Source organism: Musca vetustissima, unplaced genomic scaffold (assembly GCF_032173495.1).
Source record: "Musca vetustissima isolate MV318-11 ecotype Yass unplaced genomic scaffold, APGP_CSIRO_Mvet_v1 utg4831, whole genome shotgun sequence".
Classification (NCBI taxonomy): Eukaryota; Metazoa; Arthropoda; class Insecta; order Diptera; family Muscidae; genus Musca; species Musca vetustissima.
Window position 1 is genome coordinate 187,393 of NW_026876944.1, and position 19,321 is coordinate 206,713.

The 19,321-nt window shown below is 36.2% G+C and overlaps 1 protein-coding gene across 1 annotated transcript; it reads right to left on the reverse strand.

Annotated features, from left to right (window-relative positions):
* Window positions 1-18,701: 18,701 nt before the first annotated feature.
* On the reverse strand, window positions 18,702-18,833 carry LOC133321473 (uncharacterized). Its single transcript, XM_061530564.1, has one exon. The coding sequence runs from the start codon at window positions 18,831-18,833 to the stop codon at window positions 18,702-18,704; it is 132 nt and encodes a 43-aa protein (XP_061386548.1).
* Between the last annotated feature and the right edge of the window lie 488 nt (window positions 18,834-19,321).

Below are 19,321 nucleotides of genomic sequence, written 5' to 3' on the forward strand. Positions count from 1 at the left end.
TATCAAAGGCGAGGCGTGGATTTTTTAAATAATATATTTTTCGAGGGTCTACCAAAGGCGAGGCGTGGATTTTTTAAAGAATATTTTTGAGAGGGTCTACAAAAGGCGAGGCGTGGATTTTTTAAAGAATATTTTTGAGAGGGTCTACCAAAGGCGAGGCGTGGATTTTTTAAAGAATATTTTTACCAAAGGCGAGAGGGTCTACCAAAGGCGAGGCGTGGATTTTTTAAAGAATATTTTTGAGAGGGTCTACCAAAGGCGAGGCGTGGATTTTTTAAAGAATATTTTTTAGAGGGTCTACCAAAGGCGAGGCGTGGAAGGCGAGGCGTGGATTTATTAAAGAATATTTTTCGAGGGTCTACCAAAGGCGAGGCGTGGATTTATTAAAGAATATTTTTCGAGGGTCTACCAAAGGCGAGGCGTGGATTTATTAAAGAATATTTTTGAGAGGGTCTACCAAAGGCGAGGCGTGGATTTATTAAAGAATATTTTTGAGAGGGTCTACCAAAGGCGAGGCGTGGATTTTTTAAAGAATATGTTTGAGAGGGTCTACCAAAGGCGAGGCGTGGATTTTTTAAATAATATATTTTTCGAGGGTCTACCAAAGGCGAGGCGTGGATTTTTTAAATAATATATTTTTCGAGGGTCTACCAAAGGCGAGGCGTGGATTTATTAAAGAATATTTTTGAGAGGGTCTACCAAAGGCGAGGCGTGGATTTTTTAAAGAATATTTTTGAGAGGGTCTACCAAAGGCGAGGCGTGGATTTTTTAAAGAATATTTTTGAGAGGGTCTACCAAAGGCGAGGCGTGGATTTTTAAAGAATATTAGTGAGAGGGTCTACCAAAGGCGAGGCGTGGATTTATTAAAGAATATTTTTGAGGGTCTACCAAAGGCGAGGCGTGGATTTATTAAAGAATATTTTTGAGAGGGTCTACCAAAGGCGAGGCGTGGATTTTTTAAAGAATATTTTTGAGGGGTCTACCAAAGGCGAGGCGTGGATTTTTTAAAGAATATTTTTGAGAGGGTCTACCAAAGGCGAGGCGTGGATTTATTAAAGAATATTTTTGAGAGGGTCTACCAAAGGCGAGGCGTGGATTTATTAAAGAATATTTTTGAGAGGGTCTACCAAAGGCGAGGCGTGGATTTATTAAAGAATATTTTTGAGAGGGTCTACCAAAGGCGAGGCGTGGATTTATTAAAGAATATTTTTGAGGGTCTACCAAAGGCGAGGCGTGGATTTATTAAAGAATATTTTTCGAGGGTCTACCAAAGGCGAGGCGTGGATTTATTAAAGAATATTTTTCGAGGGTCTACCAAAGGCGAGGCGTGGATTTATTAAAGAATATTTTTCGAGGGTCTACCAAAGGCGAGGCGTGGATTTATTAAAGAATATTTTTCGAGGGTCTACCAAAGGCGAGGCGTGGATTTATTAAAGAATATTTTTCGAGGGTCTACCAAAGGCGTGGATTTATTAAAGAATATTTTTCGAGGGTCTACCAAAGGCGTGGATTTATTAAAGAATATTTTTGAGAGGGTCTACCAAAGGCGAGGCGTGGATTTATTAAAGAATATTTTTGAGAGGGTCTACCAAAGGCGAGGCGTGGATTTATTAAAGAATATTTTTGAGAGGGTCTACCAAAGGCGAGGCGTGGATTTATTAAAGAATATTTTTGAGAGGGTCTACCAAAGGCGTGGATTTATTAAAGAATATTTTTCGAGGGTCTACCAAAGGCGAGGCGTGGATTTATTAAAGAATAGTTTTTGAGGGTCTACCAAAGGCGAGGCGTGGATTTATTAAAGAAAAATTTTCGATGGTCTACCAAAGGCGGGGATTTATTAAAGAATATTTTTCGAGGTGTCTACCAAAGGCGAGGCGTGGATTTATTAAAGAATATTTTTGAGAGGGTCTACCAAAGGCGAGGCGTGGATTTATTAAAGAATATTTTTGAGAGGGTCTACCAAAGGCGTGGATTTATTAAAGAATATTTTTGAGAGGGTCTACCAAAGGCGAGGCGTGGATTTATTAAAGAATATTTTTGAGAGGGTCTACCAAAGGCGAGGCGTGGATTTATTAAAGAATATTTTTGAGAGGGTCTACCAAAGGCGAGGCGTGGATTTATTAAAGAATATTTTTCGAGAGGGTCTACCAAAGGCGAGGCGTGGATTTATTAAAGAATATTTTTGAGAGGGTCTACCAAAGGCGAGGCGTGGATTTATTAAAGAATATTTTTGAGAGGGTCTACCAAAGGCGAGGCGTGGATTTATTAAAGAATATTTTTGAGAGGGTCTACCAAAGGCGAGGCGTGGATTTATTAAAGAATATTTTTGAGAGGGTCTACCAAAGGCGAGGCGTGGATTTATTAAAGAATATTTTTGAGAGGGTCTACCAAAGGCGAGGCGTGGATTTATTAAAGAATATTTTTGAGAGGGTCTACCAAAGGCGAGGCGTGGATTTATTAAAGAATATTTTTGAGAGGGTCTACCAAAGGCGAGGCGTGGATTTATTAAAGAATATTTTTGAGAGGGTCTACCAAAGGCGAGGCGTGGATTTATTAAAGAATATTTTTGAGAGGGTCTACCAAAGGCGAGGCGTGGATTTATTATACAATATTTTTGAGGGGTGGATTTATTAAAGGCGTGGATTTATTAAAGAATATTTTTCGAGGGCCAAAGGCTGAGGCGTGGATTTATTAAAGAATATTTTTCAAGGGCCAACTGAGGCGTGGATTTATTAAAGAATATTTTCAAAGGGCCAACTGAGGCGTGGATTTATTAAAGAATATTTTTCGAGGGCCAAAGGCGAGGCGTGGATTTATTAAAGAATATTTTTGAGAGGGTCTACCAAAGGCGAGGCGTGGATTTATTAAAGAATATTTTTGAGAGGGTCTACCAAAGGCGAGGCGTGGATTTATTAAAGAATATTTTTGAGAGGGTCTACCAAAGGCAAGGCGTGGATTTTTTAAAGAATATTTTTGAGAGGGTCTACCAAAGGCGAGGCGTGGATTTTTTAAAGAATATTTTTGAGAGGGTCTACCAAAGGCGAGGCGTGGATTTTTTAAATAATATTTTTTAGATGGTCTACCAAAGGCGAGGCTTGGATTTTTTAAAGACACGCAGAGCCATAGGCGAGGCGTGGATTTTTTAAAGAATATTTTTGAGAGGTCTACAAAGGCGAGGCGTGGATTTTTTAAAGAATATTTTTGAGAGGTCTACAAAGGCGAGGCGTGGATTTTTTAAAGAATATTTTTGAGAGGCTCTACCAAAGGCGAGGCGTTGATTTTTTAAAGAATATTTTTGAGAGGGTCTACCAAAGGCGAGGCGTGGATTTTTTAAAGAATATTTTTGAGAGGCTCTAACAAAGGCGAGGCGTGGATTTTTTATGCAATATTTTTGAGAGGGTCGAACAAAGGCGAGGCGTGGATTTTTTAAACAATATTTTTGAGAGGGTCTAACAAAGGCGAGGCGTGGATTTTTTAAAGAATATTTTTGAGAGGCTCTAACAAAGGCGAGGCGTGGATTTTTTAAAGAATATTTTTGAGAGGGTCTAACAAAGGCGAGGCGTGGATTTTTTAAAGAATATTTTTGAGAGGGTCGAACAAAGGCGAGGCGTGGATTTTTTAAAGAATATTTTTGAGAGGCTCTAACAAAGGCGAGGCGTGGATTTTTTAAGAATATTTTTGAGAGGGTCTAACAAAGGCGAGGCGTGGATTTTTTAAAGAATATTTTTGAGAGGGTCTAACAAAGGCGAGGCGTGGATTTTTTAAAGAATATTTTTGAGAGGCTCTAACAAAGGCGAGGCGTGGATTTTTTAAAGAATATTTTTGAGAGGGTCTAACAAAGGCGAGGCGTGGATTTTTTAAAGAATATTTTTGAGAGGATCGAACAAAGGCAAGGCGTGGATTTTTTAAAGAATATTTTTGAGAGGATCGAACAAAGGCGAGGTGTGGATTTTTTAAAGAATATTTTTGAGAGGCTCTAACAAAGGCGAAGCGTGGATTTTTTAAAGATTATTTTTGAGAGGGTCTACCAAAGGCGAGGCGTGGATTTTTTAAAGAATATTTTTGAGAGGCTCTAACAAAGGCGAGGCGTGGATTTTTTATGCAATATTTTTGAGAGGGTCGAACAAAGGCGAGGCGTGGATTTTTTAAAGAATATTTTTGAGAGGGTCTAACAAAGGCGAGGCGTGGATTTTTTAAAGAATATTTTTGAGAGGCTCTAACAAAGGCGAGGCGTGGATTTTTTAAAGAATATTTTTGAGAGGGTCGAACAAAGGCGAGGCGTGGATTTTTTAAAGAATATTTTTGAGAGGCTCTAACAAAGGCGAGGCGTGGATTTTTTATGCAATATTTTTGAGAGGGTCGAACAAAGGCGAGGCGTGGATTTTTTAAACAATATTTTTGAGAGGGTCTAACAAAGGCGAGGCGTGGATTTTTTATGCAATATTTTTGAGAGGGTCGAACAAAGGCGAGGCGTGGATTTTTTAAACAATATTTTTGAGAGGGTCGAACAAAGGCGAGGCGTGGATTTTTTAAAGAATATTTTTGAGAGGCTCTAACAAAGGCGAGGCGTGGATTTTTTAAAGAATATTTTTGAGAGGGTCGAACAAAGGCGAGGCGTGGATTTTTTAAAGAATATTTTTGAGAGGATCGAACAAAGGCGAGGCGTGGATTTTTTAAAGAATATTTTTGAGAGGATCGAACAAAGGCGAGGCCTGGATTTTTTAAAGATTATTTTTGAGAGGGTCTACCAAAGGCGAGGCGTGGTTTTTTTAAAGATTATTTTTGAGAGGGTCTACCAAAGGCGAGGCGTGGTTTTTTTAAAGATTATTTTTGAGAGGGTCTAACAAAGGCGAGGCGTGGTTTTTTTAAAGATTATTTTTGAGAGGGTCTAACAAAGGCGAGGCGTGGATTTTTTAAAGATTATTTTTGAGAGGGTCTAACAAAGGCGAGGCGTGGATTTTTTAAAGAATATTTTTGAGAGGCTCTAACAAAGGCGAGGCGTGGATTTTTTAAAGAATATTTTTGAGAGGGTCGAACAAAGGCGAGGCTTGGATTTTTTTAAAGAATATTTTTGAGAGGGTCGAACAAAGGCGAGGCGTGGATTTTTTAAAGAATATTTTTGAGAGGCTCTAACAAAGGCGAGGCGTGGAATTTTTAAAGAATATTTCTTGAGAGGTTCTAACAAAGGCGAGGCATGGATTTTTTAATAAAATATTTTTGAGAGGCTCTACCAAAGGCGAGGCGTGGATTTTTTAAAGAATATTTCTTGAGAGGCTCTACCAAAGGCGAGGCGTGGATTTTTTAAAACAAATTGGTATCTAATTGTAATTTGGTGTTGACTGGCTTTAATAGTCATGATTATACCTTGTCGAACAAAAAGTCTAAATTTAATTGGTACTTGCAGAAAATACATTTCCCTTTCAATTTGATTAGAATGTCATTACATTCATACACAATAAATGTGAACATGCACCAAATGCATGACACGACATGATATATAATTAACCCTTTGACCCAAGAATAAATGGAAAATAGTAGCAACAACCACAACCGACAGTATTTTGTCATTTAATATGCAATTTCTAATCCTTGTCATCCTGCATAGTTGGCTGTGTATTTATATATCTGGTATATATCCTATATTATTTATTTTTATCCGGTTTAATTGTGTGGAAGATATGTATAAATAAACAAGAAGGAAACGGAAGGAGGACAAATAATGATAAGATTCTGATTATCGATTTATTTGGAATTTAAGGAAATCCTATTGTTGTTGTAGTTTTAAATTCTAAAAATTCTTCTTTAAAAAATGGCCTAAAAATTTTTCTTTAAAAAATCCACGCCTTCTGTGGATGGCCTAAAAATTCTTCTTTAAAAAATCCACGCCTTCTGTGGATGGCCTAAAAATTCTTCTTTAAAAAATCCACGCCTTCTGTGGATGGCCTAAAAATTCTTCTTTAAAAAATCCACGCCTTCTGTGGATGGCCTAAAAATTCTTCTTTAAAAAATCCACGCCTTCTGTGGATGGCCTAAAAATTCTTCTTTAAAAAATCCACGCCTTCTGTGGATGGCCTAAAAATTCTTCTTTAAAAAATCCACGCCTTCTGTGGATCCAATAGACCTCAAAGAATATTGAATTTTTAACATGGTCCTCCATGTAAGGTCCCGCTTATTATAAGTGCTTGTGAAAAATTTTCCGGCCAATGTGGTGTTAATGTTGTAATTTTCCAACATTTATTTACTTTGTTTTCAATACAATTTCTATTATTTTTCCTGAATTTTCCAATCACTTTCTCTTCTCTCCTAGAGTAAATATTTATGACACCAAACCAACTACTTATTAGATTTGTCATAACATCGGGAATTTTCTGACATTGTCAAGTAGTAGTTTCGAACAGGACCATACAGCTGTCGCCACTAATCTATTTACTTAACGTCAACGATGGCGATGACAAGAACGACAACTAATACGCCATTTGGCATTCAATGACAATCACAAAAGGTTGTAAATGACATTTATATATAAAAAACTGCTGATGGTAGTTTATTTTTTATTATGACAATAAATAAACCACCAGTCAATAAGGAATAGGAATTCCTGCAGGAAAACAGCGGTTTAAGATTCATCATTAGCGGTGGAGGATACATAAATAGTATCCATTATTTACCATTAGCCGGGGCAATACGGAACAGATAGTGACATCATAATAAAAAAGTATGGGGTGATGAATGTGCTCCCACTAATGCAAATGCCAATGGGAATCAATCCGAAAGGTTAGTGGTAGGTCGTTAATAGGTTAGTATGCCAATCGCTTGATAAGGGGTAAATGGATTTAATAATAAAAATCATATTAAAACAAGAAACATACACATAAAATAACATTTAATTTAGAACATCTCAAAAATATTCGTTAAAAAATCCTTGCCTCGCCTTTGGTAGAGCCCCTCAAGAAATATTCGTTAAAAAATCCATGCCTCGCCTTTGGTAGAGCCTCTCCAAAATATTCTTTAAAAACTCCACGGCTCGCCTTTGTTAGAGCCTCTAAAAATATTCTTTAAAAAATCCACTCCTCGCCTTTGGTAGAGCCTCTCAAAAATATTCTTTAAAGAAATCCACGCCTCGCCTTTGGTAGAGCCTCTCAAAAATATTCTTTAAAAAATCCACGCCTCGCCTTTGGTAGACCCTCTCCAAAATATTCTTTAAAAAATCCACGCCTCGCCTTTGCTAGACCCTCTCAAAAATATTGTTTAAACCAGTGAGCGGAGCAGTATAGTCGGACGGGGCCGACCATACGATACCCTACACAACTACCACGGAACTCTAACTTTCTGCTGGTGTTTATTCCGAGCCTGGACAATATTTCGTGATATTTGCACCCTCTTGCCCCATTAGAGGTCAACAGCACCTTTTCCTTACACTGAAATTTTTTCCGAATATTACTAATATTCAGTCCTTCTAATTACTTGTCCATATTCCCTTCACCGTGGGTTGTGTTGTGATGTTCGGCTTTCAATTGTGACCTATAGATTGACTCGAAGAAAATACAAAAATTAAGTTTTCGGTCCACTTCATTCCAATATTATTATGTGATCATCACCGAAAATTATAGGCGTTGTTCTTGATCATAACTGGAATCTCGTGGAAAATTTCAAAGCAATCAGCGTTATAATTCCGCCCTCTAGTGTGGTAATGGGTTACTAAATAATATCTGAATACATAAGCACCTGTAAATATTTAAGTGTAACTTCCACATCCGAATACATACGACAATATAATTTGTATCAATTTAAAGGCCAAGCCCTCCTCTTGGATATACTACCAAATTCTCGGGTCTATGTCCTTTAGGAGTCAATATATATGCCATAGAATACAAATTTTGTCATTTTTCACACAAAAGTCAAGGTCCATTTGACCCGCTAAATATTGACCTATCTTTATCAAAACAGGCATACTTATTCTTTGGCCCGATCCCCTTCTCCATGCTAAAATTGGGCCATAATTGCGGCCTCTGGAGCGACCAGAAAAACCGACAAAAATAACGTTTTTGGTCCATTTCATCCCCTAAATGTAAATCAATCTTTACCAAAAACAATAGGGGTCTTCATTGGGTAGAACCCGCTCTGCATGCAAAATTTCGTGAAGATTGGTCCATAACTGTGGCCTGTATAGTGTTTACAAATTACAATGGACAGACGGACGCACACACATGTCTAGATCGACTCAGCCAGTCGAGATATGACGATCGGTATACTTTTACTTTTACTATACTTTAAATCCAATATTTCGCGGCGTTACAAACTCTTGGGGCTGCAAAAAGCTATAATACCCTGACAACATAGTTGTGTAGGGTATAAAAATCCACGCCTCGCCTTATGTAGACCCTCTCAAAAATATTCTTTAAGAAATCCACGCCTTTGTTGGAGCCTCTCAAAAATATTCTGTAAAATTAAAATATCCGCGCCTCGCCTTTGGTAGAGCCTCTCAAAAATGTTCTTTAAAAAATCCACGCCTGGCCTTTGGTAGAGCCTCTCAAAAATATTCTTTAAAAAATCCACGCCTGGCCTTTGGTAGAGCCTCTCAAAAATATTCTTTAAAAAATCCACGCCTCGCCTTTGTTGGACCCTCTCAAAAATATTCTTTAAAAAAATCCACGCCTTGCCTTATGTAGACCCTCTCAAAAATATTCGTTTAAAAAATCCACGCCTCGCCTTTGTTGGACCCTCTCAAAAATATTGTTAAAAAAATCCACGCCTCGCCTTTGTTAGACCCTCTCAAAAATATTCTTTAAAAAATCCACGCCTCGCCTTTGTTAGAGTCTCTCGAAAAATATTCTTTAAAAAATCCAAGCCTCGCCTTTTGTGGACCCTTTCCAAAAATATTCTTTAAAAAATCCACGCCTCGCCTTTGTTAGAGCCTCTCAAAAGTATTCGTTTAAAAAATCCACGCCTCGCCTTTGTTCGAACCTCTCAAAAATATTCTTTAAGAAATCCACTCCTAGCCTTTTGTGGACCCTTTCCAAAAATATTCTTTAAAAAATCCACCCCTCGCCTTTGGTAGAGCCTCTCAAAAATATTCTTTAAAAAGTCCACGCCTATAGTAGACCCTTTTAATTGACAAAATCCGACCACAAGTATAAAATTCTATTATGAAATCTCCACTGAAAAAGGATACGCTTCTTGCCAAGCGGAACATTGTCTCGATAACACTCATTTGTTTCGAAAACCAATCAATTTGTTGTATTTGTTGAAATCGTATATTACTACCATTCTGGCGGCATTGATTACGAGCTGTCTGCAGAACAACGACCTTGAAAATAGTTTTTATGTTTTTTTTTTGTTTTTTTTGAAACCCTAAAAGAAAAAGGACACTGCGAGACGAAATTACGATTTTTTTTATATTTTTGGATATTTTACAAAATGTCTTATTTAAATTTTAAATATCCTCATGTTGTGTTGCTGTTGTGATAAAAAAGTACCACAAAAGGATAATCGTTTTTTGCAAGGCTAAATGGTGTATGATTTCATTTTTTTGCCAGAAACGCCTCATCTTTTTGAAAATAAAAAAAAAAAAATCATCTCTTATGCAAACAACTTTGCCTGAGCACAAAAAAAAACAGCAACAAAAAGGATAATAAAAATCAACTAAATGTCACAGAATTTTTGCCAGGATGATGAGTGAGGTATGACGCTGACAAAAGTGGCAAGTTTAGCTAAAATTGTATTTTATTATAGGCTGGCTATTTGTTGCTGTTGTTGTTGTTGGTATTAGCAAACAAATACCAAAATATATGTAATTTTCAGTTTTGAATAGGACGAAGGACTCGCTGCTATTAGGTCATCATCAATTGCGTAAGGACACGATGGCTATATTTATTACTATTTTGGCGAGAGTGAGAATGTGTGTGTAAGTTTTTATGGAAGATCTTGGAAAATGATAAGAAAGTGACAACAACAACAACAACGACTACAACAATAAGCTTTGTAAACAAATAAAACGTTTAGTAACGGGAAACAAACAAACACATTGTCAAAAAGTTTGCCTTTGTTTAACTGGCGGATATGTAGTGGTAGTAGCTAGTATGTTACTTCTGTGTGTGTGTGTCTCTTTCTCATTGTGTTTGTTTGTTTATTTGAAGGACATCGGGTGTCATAACATCCCACACACACAAACAGACAACCACTCATGTGTGACCAAACAAAACACCCACTCACACACACACTTACCAATGTGAGTGTGTTTGTGTGTGGATAACATCATTGCCATCATCATCACCATCTTCTTCAGCACCATCCTCTTCGGAGGCATGGATGGCATGGTTCTCACATGGCTGCATCATATCTCCACTCGAACGACATTCATAGACACTATCATGGCCATTGGACTCTGATGATTTTCGTGGCCAAGTACGAGGACATAAAAGGCAACAACTGAAAAGGCCGACCAAGCAAAACTATAGTAAAACACACACACACATACACTCATACATCGATGACACAAAGGCATGGAAATCAATGACATAAACATTTTCCAAACCGCAACAATAGAAAATCGGAAAGGGAAAACTGAATTTTATTGTGTTGTCAAGCTAAACTATTTTAAGTTTTGGAACAGAGAAGAAAAATCTAAAACAACATACCCCATAAATATCCAATACGTTTTTCAAGGGCCTAATAAGTGATGATTATTTTGAATTATATATTTTTCAAGACTAAATAATCGAGGACTTTTTAAGAATAACTTTTTAAGGACTCGCAGAAATATGCATTTTCTCAAGGTCTCAGAAAATCTTGAAGTGTTCTCAAGGTGTCAAGGTGTTTTTTGAAGGATCCAATAGACGTGGATTTTTTAAAGAATATTTTTTTCATGGACCTATGAATTTCCAACTCATGATGGAGAGAAAAAGGTCTGCCAGACTGAATTTAACAACAAAATATGTGTCTAGGATTTGGTTTAAAAATTTTTCAATGACCCAAAAAAAACCGGAATATTTTAAAAATTAAATGTGTGGATTTTTGAAAAGAATGATAAACTTTATTTAATATTTGTATGTATATGGCACGACTGGGTTTTGTCTCGGATTTGAATCTCACCGGAGTAGAAACATTTTTATATCCTCCACAATAAGGCGGAGTGTATATTAAATTTGTCATTCCGCATTCAACAGCACGAACTATTGATCGGAGACCCCGTAAAATATATGGGAAATTACAAAATTCTTTTAAAATTCCATAAAAAAAAAATTTTAAAAATTTTTTTGCGAGCACATTCATGATTTTTGGTACATAGGTTAAGAAAAATATGCTGATTCGAAATATGTACGCGTTCACAAATTCGGATGCTGCGCACAAAAGTTATAGCGGTTTTAAATCTTGTATTTAAAATATAAATTAAATTAATGTTAAATTGTAAAAAAAGTACAGGTCGCATTTATTATCCGATTTGGATGAAATTTGGTACAAGTCACTTATTTGGCCCAAGGACGAACCCTATTGAAATTGGGAAAAATCGGTTCAGATTTAGATATAGCTCCCATATATATATATTCGTCCGATTTAAGGTAATTTGGGCACCAAAGTCCCTCTTTATCTTTCGATTTGCACGAAATTTGGCACAGAGTACTGAATTAGGTCCAGAATGATTTGTGCCAAGTTTCAAGAAAATCGGTTCAGATTTAGATATAGCTCCCACATATAGTTTCGTCCGATTTAAGGTAAATGGTGCACCAAAGTCCCTACATATCATTCGATTTGTATGAAATTTGGCATAGGGTACTAAATTGGGTCCAGAATGAAGTGTGCTACGTTTCGTGAAAATCGGTCCAGATTTAGATATAGCTCCCGTATATACTTTCGTCCGATTTAAGGTAAATGGGTCACCAAACCCCTATATAGCTTTCGATTTGCACGAAATTTGGCATAGGGTACTGAATTGGGTCCGGAATGATGTGAGCTACGTTTCGTAAAAATCGGTCCAGATTTAGATATAGCTCCCATATATAGCTTCGTCCGATTTAAGGTAAATGGGGCACCAAAGTCCTTATATATCCTTCGATTTGCACGTAATTTGGCATAAAGTACTGAGTTAGGTCAAGAATGATGTGTGCCAAGTTTCGAGAAATTCGAGTCAGATTTATATATAGCTCCCATATATATTTTCGTCCGATTTAAGGTAAATGGGTCTCCAAAGTCCCTATATATCTTTGGATTTGCACAAAATTTGGCACAGAGTACTGAATAAGGTCCAGAACGCTGTGTGTTAATTTTTGTGTATATCGGTTCAGATTTAGATATAACTCCCATATATATTTTCGTCCGATAGATAAATGGTTCACCAAAAACCCAAAGTTAGGCCGATTGACAAAAATTTGGCACAACGCATTGAATATAATATAACCTAGCTTGAAGCTACCCTGTATCTGACCAAGTGAAAAAATTTAGTATATGTTGCAGAATAACATGTTTATGGATCCAATTTCATTTTACTGGTCCTTCAAAAATTCGACGTCTGTTAGGATTTATCTGTTGAATATACCCACAGTGGTGAAGGGTATCATATAGTCGGCCCCGTCCGACTTTACTACTTTCCTTACTGGTTTTGTTGTTCGATTTTCTAGTCACTCTAGAGACCATTATTATATGCAGAACATCACATATTTTACACGGTGAAGGGGATATGACCGAATACTTCGAAAAGCTTTTTAGATGATGATCGGTAAATATTCCCAGATTCAAATCAACCAAAACCTAAAGTGACCAAATTTTTATTTTATGGTGTAAACATTTGCCTCAGGAAAACAAGATTTGGCAAATAAGCCAGGGTTAGAAAGTGTAGCGGATGACCTAAAATCGGTCAAGGGGGTGCATAATCCCCATAAAAATGTCCCGATCGACTTAAGGAATGTTGAATGTACATCATTTAGTGAAGGTTTTGTTCAGCCCGGCCAAACCAATAGTCGTGTTTACTTGGTTTTATTTATCTAGAATAACGTGTTAAATTTATTAGTTTTTTAGTCGAAAAAAAATCCTGTTTCGAATCAACACCGGACACAATAAATCGCACCAAAATATAGTACAGGCCTGTAATAAGAGTAGTCATAAGATGTGAAACTATGATACCAGACAGAGACTCATGGAATAGCGTAACACTAGCAATTACGCCCCCTAGTAACTGATGCTATGCAGATGGCTCTCAGCTATAACCGAAATTTCACTTCCCCACCAGATCACAATACGATCCTACAGACGGAGGTGGAAAAAACAGTTCATACAAATGCTACAAGGCATTTGTATGGAGACTACGTAGAAACATGGACCTACGGTAAAACCTAATGGATCATTAAACCAGTAAGGCAGCAGTAAAGACGGACGAAGCCGACTATATGATACCCTGCACCACTTTGGGTATATTCAATATATGCATCCCAACACACAGTGCATTTTTGAGGGACCAACTTTAATGTCATTTTTATCTACATATATATGAACCCACAATTGAAATTGTACCGAATTTAGTAGTAGAATTTCCAAAACTCTCTACTAAACCCAAAACTACACCCCGACAGTGATATTAAATCCAAGCTTCAGGATTCCAACTCCATAGGTTCACCCACAATTCAAATTGTACCAAATTTAGTACACAGTAGTATGAATTTCCAAAAACGTCTTACTTATCCCAAACCTACAACACCACAGTGATCCAAAATATAAGTTTCAGAATTCCAATTCTATCGGTCCAAACTCTACCGGTTGTACCAAATTTAGTACACAGTAGTACGAATTTCAAAAACTTCCAACATACCCCAACCAACACCCCCACAGTGATCCTAAATCCATTTTTCAGGATTCAAACACTATCAGTTCACTCACAATTAAAATTGTACCAAATTTAGTACACATTAGTACAAAACTTCCAAAACTTCCTACATACACCAATTCTACACCTCCACAGTGATCCTAATTCAAAATTTCAGGATTCCAAATCTATCGCTTACCCACAATTTAAATTGTACCAAATTTAGTACACTTAGTACAAATTTCTAAAACTTCCTACATACTCCAACTCTACACCCCCACAGTGATCCCAAATCCAAGTTTCAGGAGTCCAACTCTATCGATTCACTCACAATTCAAATTGTACCAAATTTAGTACACAGTAGTACGAATTTCCAAAACTTCCTACATAGTACACTTAGCAGAAATTTCTAAAACTTCCTACATACCCATACCCTACACCCCCACAGTGATCCAAATCCAAGTTTCAGGATTCCAACTCTATCGGTTCACTCACAATTCAAATTGTACCAAATTTAGTACACATTTCTAAAACTTCCTAGATATCTCAATCTTACCCCTCAACAGTGATCCTGGCTCCAAATTTCATGACTCTAGCTCTATTGGTTCACCTATAATTCAAATTGTACCAAATATAGTACCATTTAGTACCCATAAGTATTATTTTCGTAAACTGAATCCTTAATTGTACTAAATATAGTACCATTTAGTACCCATAAGTATTATTTTCGTAAACTGAATCCTGACCCCATTCCCACACACCTACAGTGATTCTGACTCCAAATTTCATTGTTCCCGCTCTATAGGATCACCCAAATCCAAACTGTACCGATTATAGTACGATTTAGTACTTTTCGTACACATAAGTAACAAATTTCCAAAACTACGACGGTAATTTTGATTTCAAATTCCAGGATTCCAGCTCGAATTCCAAATCAATTTTGAATTAATTTTTTAATAGACATTTTTACCACCATTTCTACTTCCACATCCTTAAAATAATAAAATCACTTTGAATGTCATGCTTTACTAAAAGCCCTTTTAATATAAACATGAGCTTGAATTTTATATAAGATATAGAATAATTTTGTCCTCTTCCCGTTTATGGCGACCTCAGCTGTTGCCATTTACATTAAATTCAAATTCAAAACTTTCCCAGGTAATTTATTTCTGCTCGCTCATGCAATCCGAATAATTGAATAAATATTTAGTGACCCTAACGAATGTCATAACAATCAATTAGGAGATGATTTCGAGATAATCACCTGCACCAGCAACATTTCTACAAACCCAACAAAAGCAGGAGAGAACCTAATCCCATATGGGGGAGTAAATGAGAGAGTAGTAGGTTCCGCATTTTGCGGTGCTCTCATTTATAATACCATAACAATTACAATAACAAAATGTAACCGCATGAAAACATATGATTTTTGTTTTCATTTAATGCCGTACTACCACAACAACAAGTACCAGACCGCACACATCTATAAATATAAAAAAAATACCCAAATCATAACAAAACACATGTGTTTGGTTCTGATGACAGGATAACACGTTTTGCAGACAACTCTCCGGGGCTGTAATATTTTGACAGAAGCACAACTATTGTTATCCTCTCTTCAAACTGTCAAAATTGCAGCAAACATGCGCTCTCCATTGTTGGGTTTTGAGAGCATTTGTCTTGTAAAAGCTTTATCGTGGTTCCACAGCCAACCCGCCTGCCAGGCTGTCCGCCTGTCCGTCTGTCTTGTTATTGTGTGTTGCTTGCTTTACACCGTCTTTATGATGTTGTTTTCTTTCTGTTTTATTTTCCTATTTTGTGGATAGAAAAGAAATCCAATAAAGGATAAGGGGATATTGAACTATATGACGGAATTTTGTATGGATTTCTTAAAAATAAGGATTTTAAAAAGTAGTCCACGTTCCATGGAACGGTTCCTTACATAACGACATTGTATGTCTGGAGAAAACAGCAGGGCATTTGGCTCCAGAACATCGGAATGGTACCAGCTTACATAAATCAACTGTTTTACATGTGATTACATCTGATTGAGTCACAAATTTCACCTCATACCACTCATTCGATACAGTGGATCCTATGTAAATGTTATTTCCCATAGGAAATGTCAATTATATAGGAAAATTATAATTCAGCCTGGCTGAATAGTATTTTCCATAGGAAAATTTCAATTCAGCCTGGCTGAATAGTATTTTCCATAGGAAAATTTCAATTCAGCCTGGCTGAATAGTATTTTCCATAGGAAATTTTCAATTCAGCCTGGCTGAATAGTATTTTCCATAGGAAAATTTCAATTCAGCCTGGCTGAATAGTATTTTCCATAGGAAAATTTCAATTCAGCCTGGCTGAATAGTATTTTCCATAGGAAAATTTCAATTCAGCCTGGCTGAATAGTATTTTCCATAGGAAAATTTCAATTCAGCCTGGCTGAATAGTATTTTCCATAGGAAAATTTCAATTCAGCCTGGCTGAATAGTATTTTCCATAGGAAAATTTCAATTCAGCCTGGCTGAATAGTATTTTCCATAGGAAAATTTCAATTCAGCCTGGCTGAATAGTATTTTCCATAGGAAAATTTCAATTCAGCCTGGCTGAATAGTATTTTCCATAGGAAAATTTCAATTCAGCCTGGCTGAATAGTATTTTCCATAGGAAAATTTCAATTCAGCCTGGCTGAATAGTATTTTCCATAGGAAAATTTCAATTCAGCCTGGCTGAATAGTATTTTCCATAGGAAAATTTCAATTCAGCCTGGCTGAATAGTATTTTCCATAGGAAAATTTCAATTCAGCCTGGCTGAATAGTATTTTCCATAGGAAAATTTCAATTCAGCCTGGCTGAATAGTATTTTCCATAGGAAAATTTCAATTCAGCCTGGCTGAATAGTATTTTCCATAGGAAAATTTCAATTCAGCCTGGCTGAATAGTATTTTCCATAGGAAAATTTCAATTCAGCCTGGCTGAATAGTATTTTCCATAGGAAAATTTCAATTCAGCCTGGCTGAATAGTATTTTCCATAGGAAAATTTCAATTCAGCCTGGCTGAATAGTATTTTCCATAGGAAAATTTCAATTCAGCCTGGCTGAATAGTATTTTCCATAGAAAAATTTCAATTCAGCCTGGCTGAATAGTATTTTCCATAGGAAAATTTCAATTCAGCCTGGCTGAATAGTATTTTCCATAGGAAAATTTCAATTCAGCCTGGCTGAATAGTATTTTCCATAGGAAAATTTCAATTCAGCCTGGCTGAATAGTATTTTCCATAGGAAAATTTCAATTCAGCCTGGCTGAATAGTATTTTCCATAGGAAAATTTCAATTCAGCCTGGCTGAATAGTATTTTCCATAGAAAAATTTCAATTCAGCCTGGCTGAATAGTATTTTCCATAGGAAAATTTCAATTCAGCCTGGCTGAATAGTATTTTCCATAGGAAAATTTCAATTCAGCCTGGCTGAATAGTATTTTCCATAGGAAAATTTCAATTCAGCCGGGCTGAATAGTATTTTCCATAGGAAAATTGCAATTCAGCCAGGTTGAATGGTATTTTCCATAGGAAAATTGCAATTCAGCCAGGTTGAATGGTATTTTCCATAGGAAAATTGCAATTGAGAAACTGAGAAATTCACATTCTCTAGGCTGAATTGAAAATGTCCTATAGAAATTTCTATTCAGCCAGGCTAAATAGAAAATTGTTCATTCAGCAATATCTAAAGGAAATTTGCAATTCCGCCTGGCTGAATGTGAATTTCTATAGGAAATTTTCAATTAATGTGGATTTCTATAGAAATTTCTATTCAGCCAAGCTGAATTGAAAATTTCCTATAGAAATTTTTACGCAGCCAAGCTGAATTGAAAATTTCCTATAGAAATTTCTATTCAGCCAAGCTGAATTGAAAATTTCCTATAGAAATTCACATTCAGCCAAGCTGAATTGAAAATTTCTTATAGAAATTTTTATTCAGCCCAGCTGAATTGGAAATTTCTTATAAAAATTGTTATTCGGCCAAGCTGAATTGAAATTTTCTTATAGAAATTCCTATTCAGCCAAGCTGAATTGAAAATTTCCTATAGAAATTCACATTCAGTCAAATTTCCTATAGAAATTTCTATTCAGCCAGGCTGAATTGAAAATTTCCTATAGAAATTTGTTGAATTGCATTATATCAATGGAAAATCAAATTCGGCTTAGCTGTATTATAAATTTCCTATAGAAATTCGAATTCAGCTGGGCTGAATTGCAAAATACCAATGGAATATCTCATTCAGCTAAGCTGAATTGTAAATTTCTTATGAAAAATACAATTCAGCTGTGTTTTACTCTTACCTATATTACAAAAATGACAAGTCTGTTGTAAGTTTCAAACACCCCCGCACTTACACACACTGTGCTGGAATGTTTGAATGTATTCAATCACCTTATGGGGCCATTCTTATACAGACTAAGAACTGTGTGTAAGAATGTCTGTGTGTGTGTTCCTGTATAGACAGGATTTTTGTTCATCGCTGTGAAAAGGGTAGGAGGAAGTCGTCTCCATATCCATATGAGAAGGAGGAATATGAAAAATTACCTTTTATTGGGATTTGCTGCAGTGGTGCTGCTACTCCAAGGAATTATGTAAAATGGTTTTAATTTTTTTCTTCAAAACTTTTTTCACTAAATTGAATTTTCTATATTAAACATTAAAATTATCGGCTTTTAATAATTTGATTTGATTTTTTTCTATATTTTTTGGCTAAATTTTAAGTTTTCACTTCACTAGTTTGATTTTTTTATTTTTGGACTACTTAAAATTTTTTTCTCTTCGTAGGTTTTAGATTTTTAAAAAATTTTCTTTTATTATTTCTTTTTGTTGTTGTTGTTGTTTTAGTACACCGTCTCGGCCGTTTGGTTTAGAGGGACCGTTTCAGAACATTGGCATTTTGCAACAAATTTGCCGTTTTCATGAAAACAGCAAACAGTTTGATGTGATTTTTATGAAAATTTATTAACTTATTTTCATAAAAAAATCGACGCGCTGCCATTTCTTTTCGGATGGAGAACGTCCTGAACGATAGCTGAATTTTTCTGTACTGATTGAAAATTTTTTGATACGCCAGCCAGGCAGAAACAGCAGCAGCACTTGCGAACTATAAATTTAAGCTGGCCAGCGAAAGAGACCCCGATTTCTTTGTTCGGTAAGGATTTTTATGGTCGTGGTTGTTGTTTTTGTTATCTTCTTCTTCGTAATGATGCTTCATATTGACAGTAGGAGCTTCACCGCTTTGCAGGATAACTGTCAGAATCGGGTTGCTTAAAAGAGCTTTTTGTTTGGTTTAAGGGGACAAAAGCTCGAAGGTGACAGCGTGAAAAAAATAGGGACAGTGGGACAAATCGGGGATTTTTTAAAGAATATTTTTGAGAGGCTCTAACAAAGGCGAGGCGTGGATTTTTTAAAGAATATTTTTGAGAGGCTCTACCAAAGGCGAGGCGTGGATTTTTTAAAGAATATTTTTGAGAGGCTCTAACAAAG